At 37.9% G+C, this 7668-nt stretch overlaps 1 protein-coding gene across 1 annotated transcript in view; it reads left to right on the top strand.

Moving 5' to 3' along the window:
* Positions 1-3678, top strand: part of LOC109974400 (protein FAM65A-like) — a 53978-nt gene extending 50300 nt beyond the window's left edge. The window contains exons 17-22 of the mRNA XM_020624579.1: positions 703-864; positions 938-1096; positions 1212-1408; positions 1691-1774; positions 1987-2077; positions 2743-3678. Coding sequence (XP_020480235.1) covers positions 703-864; positions 938-1096; positions 1212-1408; positions 1691-1774; positions 1987-2077; positions 2743-2840 — 791 coding nt within the window. The 3' untranslated portion in view covers positions 2841-3678. The remainder of the gene's footprint in view (positions 1-702; positions 865-937; positions 1097-1211; positions 1409-1690; positions 1775-1986; positions 2078-2742) is intronic.
* The last annotated feature ends 3990 nt before the right edge of the window (positions 3679-7668 follow it).

The raw sequence follows: 7668 nt of genomic DNA, 5'->3' as shown, positions 1-7668 counted from the left end.
GGTCATCCTGACTTTTGAGATAACCTAAAGTGATGGGATGAATTGTGGATAATTTAAAAACTCCTGCCCACTCAGTTACAGATATTGAAATATATTGTGTTGCCTTAGAACCTCTTCCAGTCAATATGCCACTGTTTTTTTTTGTTGTTGTTGTTGTTGTTGTTGTTGTTGTTTTTTACAGCAAGTTAATGTGTGTACTTGTCATTTAAATTTGGTCTAAATTTGCTCAAGAATCATGAGAATTATAATAAACTGTCAGCATGGAATACCCAGTCAGTGTTTGAACACTATAGATGAAGGCTTTTGACCCAATTTTCCAGTGTGGCTGCTGGAAACAGTTATAAATACTTTTGATTTCCAGTGTGGTTATACAACATACAACATGTCCTAGTTTGTTTTGAGAATACCCCTGACAAACACTACAGTCAACACAACTTTAATTATAATGAGGCAATAATATAATGAACAAACAAAAAGAAGAGATCCATTCATAATTTTACAGTGTAACATATCTTTTGGTGCTTTTAATCTAGCCCTACTTAAATATCATGAAAGTGACAACTAGAGCTTCACAAAGCACTTTAGAAAGTTTGCAAACAAACTTTACTTAAACTTCATGGAGCGTCATCAAAAATGAAGAATAAAGATTCACATCCTTCTTGTTTTGCTAGCCTATTTTGTCTTACCTTTTCTCTGTCACAGTAATACCACAGCTGGGCCTGTGCTTGGGGGCTGTGTCACTGTGGCAGCAGTGCGTGGGGCAGGGCAGTGTGTACAGCGTCTCTGCTGAAAATGTCCTGATTACACTGTCTACAGCTTACTGCAACATACTGCCTGAAAGGGCCAGACGCATGGCAGATGCAGGTACAGCAACATCTGTGTGTATGTTATACATGTACATGTGTGTGCCATGTTAACATACGTGTTTGTTTTTTAGTGTTCTTGTGTCTGGTTGAGCGAGTGCTGGATCAGAGGTTACCACGGCGAGGTAGCAACAGAGACAAGGTGATGATGACACTGTTCCAGCTGTGGAGTTACATAGATGCCATCGGTATCACTGACATGAAAGGACACATCACTGACCTGGCAGAAGAGGGTATTTCTCTCACTCACACACACACACACACACACACACACACACACACACACAAAGCTAAATGAGTGCAAACAAATCTTTTGATCGGTGAAACTAATTAACAATCCTCCATCAGTGTGGTTGGTGCAGAGGCTGGCATCATGTGACCAGGATGTGATCGTTCACACTTTGCGGCATCCTGCAGAGTGCAGTCTGAAGAGAGAAGGGCTTCATGCTGTGGCCAAATTACTGAAAGACCCACGAGGCAAAGTGTCGGCCTCTGCCAGTTCTGTACTTAGAGGCCTGGCTGCTCAGCCCAGACAGAGAGAGCAGGTGAGAGGCCCCTGCACAGTGTGCATATGTTCTGTATGTATATGTGCACAGTGTTTCTAACACCTGCACCAAAGTCACACTAACAGTAGACCATATTTATTCTTTTTTATTTAACAGGGGAAATGCACAATGCATTTACTGTACCAGATATACAGTAGCTAAGAGCTGATTTTCACCTGCAGCCTCTTGGTGACAGCCACCACCGGTTCTGCAAACGCAGTCCAGAATTCATGTGTGAAAATGCCTAAAGGTAGTAAACACTGTGTACATTCTCCTCCTCAGGCTCTGGTCAGCTGTCTGGAGCTGCTGGAAGATGAGAATGTGGACATCAGAGTCTGTGGATGCAAGGCCTTAGCTTGTCTCAAGGTACAAACATACAGATTTTGTGCTGTTATTCAGAGCTGTTCCACTCTGTCAACATACTATTTTACGGCAACACTGATCTAGTTTATAGCAGGAAAACTGGTCAAATTTGAACAACTACCATGAGATCTTGTCTGTCTGCAGCTTGCTTGTCCTGTATAATAAAATATGCGTTTATTGTACTGACCATTGTATTCCATCTGCTGTCATTCCAGGCCAAAGAAAGCATTGACCAGTTGGTGTATCTTTGTCAGACAGACAAAGAGGAAGTCAGAGATGCTGCTAAACAAGCGCTGCTAGTGCTCGGTATGAATAACCATCATATTTGTTAGAATGACACCTAGACAATACATCTCCTAATTAAACCTTTAGATTAGTGATAAGAAGCAGATTATCTTACTGTAACTATGGTAGTAGGGAGGTTTTGAACAAGCTGAATTCTAAATAAAGACCAAGATTCTATGGATAATTTATAAAGATGTCTCACCTGCATCCCAGCATTTTTGTCAGTGCATAAAAAGTTTGGTAGTAATAAAAATAAGAGCCTTATTGAGGAGTAATTAGTCTTAAATGACATACAGTAGGTTGAGTTGGTTCAAATGTATATATGTATTAATTTTACACACAGATAATGCCCTTTGCTGCTTCTTATCTATACTAAATTTAACTGTGGTGACACATCCATTCATTTTTTTATTTTTTATTCATATGTTTTTGACATAAGACAAAAATTAAGGCAGAAATAAAAAAAAATTTGGACACACTTTCCCAATGAATTTGAATGGGAAAGTGCATCCAGATGTTTGACTGGTAGTGTTAATTCCTTGTTTTCTACTATCTGACAGAGTCCATTACAAATGTTTCTGGGGAGGATTACTACATTCCATTATTCAACTGTCTGTTATTTTTTCACTTTTTCTTTTTCTTTCTTTCTCTGTTGTTGTTGTCCTTCCATTCATTGTGTGGAGCAGGCGAGGAGGGGAAGATGGCCCACAGGCATGTGGAGACGTCTCACGACAGCATACCAAGGCTCTTTGCTGTTGGAGGCATGGCCAGCACAGCCTTCTAATATAACACATACACTGGGCTGGAACAACACAAAAACAGTCAGCAACACTATAGCAGTGTTGTGTTTTGGCAGTACTTAGACACAATGCCATGAGAATAGGCCACATGCTGCTTTTCTATATCATTTCTACCACTAAAATATACAAAGACAAATATAATATACAGTAATACATAAAGTATATACACTGTCAGAGGTGTTGCAATAATACTTACATGAAGGACAGCAACTCTACTTAACACTGGAAAAACATTGTCAGTAAGATGCAAACATAATGTAACAGTTTATGTTTATTAACCTGTGCTATCAACCTATTGTGAGAAAATCAGTTGGACTGTAAATATGCAGGAAAGAATATACAGTTTGAGCAGGATGAAAACTGAATGGAAGAATGCATAATGGAAGGATTAAAAGCATAAAATGGATGCTGAGGGAAGAAGATGGGGATGAATTAAGAGGACAGGGAGGAACACGTCTGTGTTGACATGAATGGTATATTTTAGATAGATTACTAGATTTACCATTGCATCTATGATGTTCAATGGCCCAGACACACAAATATTTTGAGGTAAGTTAGCAAAAATCTAGAAAGTGATTTATAGTTCTTCAGATAATTTCCATTTTTATTCCCTACTATGTGCCAAAAGTGTACAAAATTTCTTGTTTTTTTTTTTTAAATCAAAGTGAAATTACTTTGACTCTCCAAAAAACTGGTTTTGAGAGTTTACACAGAGTGATTATTCCATTGCAGGACTTGTGATTAATATGCTTACTCTAGAAAGTCACTTTCGGCTTTTCCCGTTTAGGGGTCGCCACAGCAAATCGTCACACTGATGACATTTAGCATGTGTTTTATGCCGGATGCCCTTCCTGATGCAACCCTGATTCGAACCCTGGGTGCAGCAGCGAGAACACTGCGCCTTAACCACTAGCCTACCAGGGATGGCTATGTGATTAATATGCTTACTAAAAATCAAATACACTACGTTAAGCTAACTTTAGGAGTAAGATGGCTACATACTGTGTATATGCATCAAATGAGGTGTAACATAGAGTGCGTAGGTATGAGGTTCCAATCCTAAAATGCACACCCACTTGAAAGGTTCTGGTTGGAGCACAAGTGAGGATATCAGGCTCAGATATGACTCAAAGACCATGGTGTTTATGGCATACAATGTTTATTCATAATGCAAGTGAAGTCTTTGGTCAATGTGAAGAGTACAATAAATTAGGTATTCTGTTTCTAAACTGATTATACACTGTAATGCCTGAGAACGAGTGTACATTATCTGCACCCTATAACTCTACAAGGCTAACATGAGCTTACTTGTATTTATCTTTTTTCAATCCCATTTTACAACCCCAAATCAGATAAAGTTGGGACAGTGAAGCTTTTACCACGGTATGATGTTACCGTTCCTTTTCACAAAACTTAAAGATGTTTAGGGACAGAGGACATGTGATTAAACGTGTCAGGTGCCATTGTTTCCCATTCTTCCTGCAAACAAGTCTTAAGGGGCACAACAGTCCTGGGTCTTAAATGATGCAATTTGTGTTGCATTCTTTACTGGGGACAGGTGGGGACTGCAGGCAGGCCAGTCCAGCACTCACACCCCTTTCCTCCACAGCCAGGCCTTGGTAATGTGCACTATTAGGTTTTGCATTGTCTTGCTGAAATATGCATGGGCGTCCCTGGAAAAGACGTCGTCTTGAAGGCAACATATGTTGCTCCAACATCTGTCTGTATTTTTCAGCAGTAATGTTTCCATCACAGAAGTGTAAGTGACCTTTGCCAGTGGCACTGACGCAGCCAGACCATGACAGACCCTGGCTTTTGGACTTGTTGCTGGTAAGAGTCCAGATGATCCTTTTTGTCTTTGGTCCGGAGCACATAGCATCAATTCCTTCCAAAGACAACCTGAAAGACTGATTGGTCTGATTAGACTTGGCCCTTTACACACTGAAATCCCTCCAGATTCCTTGAACCTTTTCATTATGTTCTGTAGAGGGTGACATATCCAAATCCCGTCCTTTATTTCTTTGAGGAACATTATTTTTAAACATTTTAATCATTTTCTCATATTTACAGTATGTTGGCAATCTGGTTGTCCTCGGTCCATCTTTGCTCCTAAAGGACTTGGCCTTTCCTGGATGCCACTGTTGTACTAAGTCATGATGCAGTCACCTGTTGACATCACCTGGTTCTCATGGAATCATCATTTCATTGTTTTACCTCATTACTGGCCCTGAAATGCAGTAATGCAAAGTCTCAACTTTGTTTGGAATGTGTTGCAGCATCAGAATTGAAGTGAGTGTTTTGAATGAACAATAAAATGAATGAGCTATCACATCAAATAAAGTGCTGCTATATCATTTCCAATGTAATACACAACACCGATGATTTACAGATCACTATTTTCAGTTTTAATTTTGATTTTACATAGTGTCCCAACTTCTGATTTGGGGGTTTATCATATGGATAACAATTTTATCATTAGTAGTTAAAGACATTTAAGAGTGAACTCCAAGGACACATGACTTAGATTAAGTATCATTTTTACTTATTTCACCTTTTGATACAGGATGAAAGTTCTGCTCTACAAACATACACATCAACAAGCTCCCAGAAAAATGCCTCTCTGTACTGTTAATATTAGGTTGCAGAATAGCAAAATTGCCAAGAAAAAGTTTGTTTTCTGTTGAAATGAATAGTTTTCTCTTAAAATGATAGGATCACAGTAGAACAAAGGCATCACTGTATTATTTTTAACTTGGCTTAGCTTGACTACAGCGTGCCATACTGTAGCCTACATAACATAGGTAGCATAGAGCCTCAATTTGTGTGGTGTACACTCGGACAATTTGTATATAGTCCATCAATCATAACTCATCTCAACATTTAAAATTTAACATTATTTCTCTACATATGCATTAGTAGCAGGAAAATATATAATTTTCTTTAAAACGCTCAGAACAAATTTTGCTGGATTGTTTGAAAGATGCCAGGCTGCTTGGGGGAATGCCGTCATCCAAAGTCTGAGGCATTTTGGGTCATTTAAAGGGAAAGTGTAATATGATCTTTTAATATTTTGAGCCTTATCTTTCTCAGATTAATTTGTACAGCCTGGAGCAGTACAGAATTTTACATCCAACAAGATGTGGTATTGCTGTTTTTTCATAAATGTCTGCTATACTCACTATACCAGAACCTGTCTGGGTGCAAGGCAAATGGGATTTTTCAATAGGCTTTGGGATCATTGCAAAAAATAAGCTCTGTGTCAAATAATGGTTTGTGAGCACTGTGTTTATGATTTTTGAAGCCCAAATACTGTATAGGTGAAAATGCAGAGGAAGTCATCAGGTCCACACGAGTGCACTGAAACTCTCACTGACTCACTTAAAAGGAAAAAGTTTTATTTGGTTCACAAAATACAGAACTTATTGAACTAATTCATATGACTTCCTATTTCACTGCAGTAAAAACATGAGACTGTGAACTTGTTACGCTCAACAGGGACAGTACTGGTTTCAATAGGATAGGTTCAGTTTCAGTTTGAGGGTTATTGGTTGTTCTAATCGCCATTCCTCTCCATTATGGCTGTAACCTTTGCAGCGTGTAAAAAGTCTACTGTGATAGCATCCACCTGGCTGCATCCCACTGTGGCCCTGGTCTTTCTCCAAGAACTACCCATTTTCTGCATCTTTGTAATCTCAATAATTAATTCATACAAACAGGGATGACACTGCACACTCTGAGACAGTCAGTCATTGAAAACATTCATGGTGTTTCTATTTATTAACAAAGGTGGTTGTGTGGAATTAAAGAGGAGAGCTCGACAGACACCCTTCTTATTTTCACACCCTCTTAAGATGCTACTAAGACTAGTTATGTCTAAAGATTTGAGACTGTAAAAAAAGCTGCTTATGCACAGACAATAGGTTAAATAATTCAGTGCCATTATGCTTTACAATTATGACATTTTGTATTCTTTATGGAAATACATATGAGTATATGCTACTGGAATTCAATATCCTGTCATTGTGTTTTGTTTTTATCTATCAGAGTCTTCATTTGTAAATGTTACCTTATTTATGAGATGCATTTCACTGTTATAATGGCACAGTATATTTTCAGTCATTCACCCAGATTGATGATCTGTTTCACTGCGTGACAATACTATCTGTGGCACAGTACAACTGACATATCTGCAATTGAACTTCAAACAGTGAATCATTGGAGATATCTGGCTTTTAGAAAGAATATGTATTTACATTTGTTTGTGTTAACTATTGGCATGCATTGATTTGGAATATTTAAAATAAAACTGGATTGAATTTCAAGTAAATTGGTCCAATACATGGATCGATCATAAATTATGAGAGGGTCACACCAGTGTTTTAGAACATTTGTCATTTCAACATGCAGTGAAATTGCACTGGCAATTTCTCTATTGTGGTAAGAAAAGAAAGAAAAACTATCATATCTTGAATATTTTTAAATAGCTAAACATAAGTTAAACAAAATATGAGTATACAGGTGCAGCTCAATAAATTAGAATATTGTGGAAAAGTCCATTTATTTCAGTAATTCAACTCTAATAGTGAAACTCGTGTGTTATATAAATTCAGGACACACAGACTGAAGTAGTTTAAGCCATTGGGTCTTTTAATTGTGATGATTTTGCTCACATTTAACAAAAACCCACCAATTCACTATCTCAATAAATTAGAATATGGAATATAGAATAATAATGCGACCTAATTAAAGCTAAATAGATGTTCACACTGAAAGACTGCTAAACTCGAGCAAGTGTGACTTAATTCTAACTTG

Source organism: Monopterus albus, unplaced genomic scaffold (genome assembly GCF_001952655.1).
Source record: "Monopterus albus unplaced genomic scaffold, M_albus_1.0 scaffold332.1, whole genome shotgun sequence".
Classification (NCBI taxonomy): Eukaryota; Metazoa; Chordata; class Actinopteri; order Synbranchiformes; family Synbranchidae; genus Monopterus; species Monopterus albus.
This window is presented reverse-complemented; position numbering and strand designations above follow the sequence as displayed.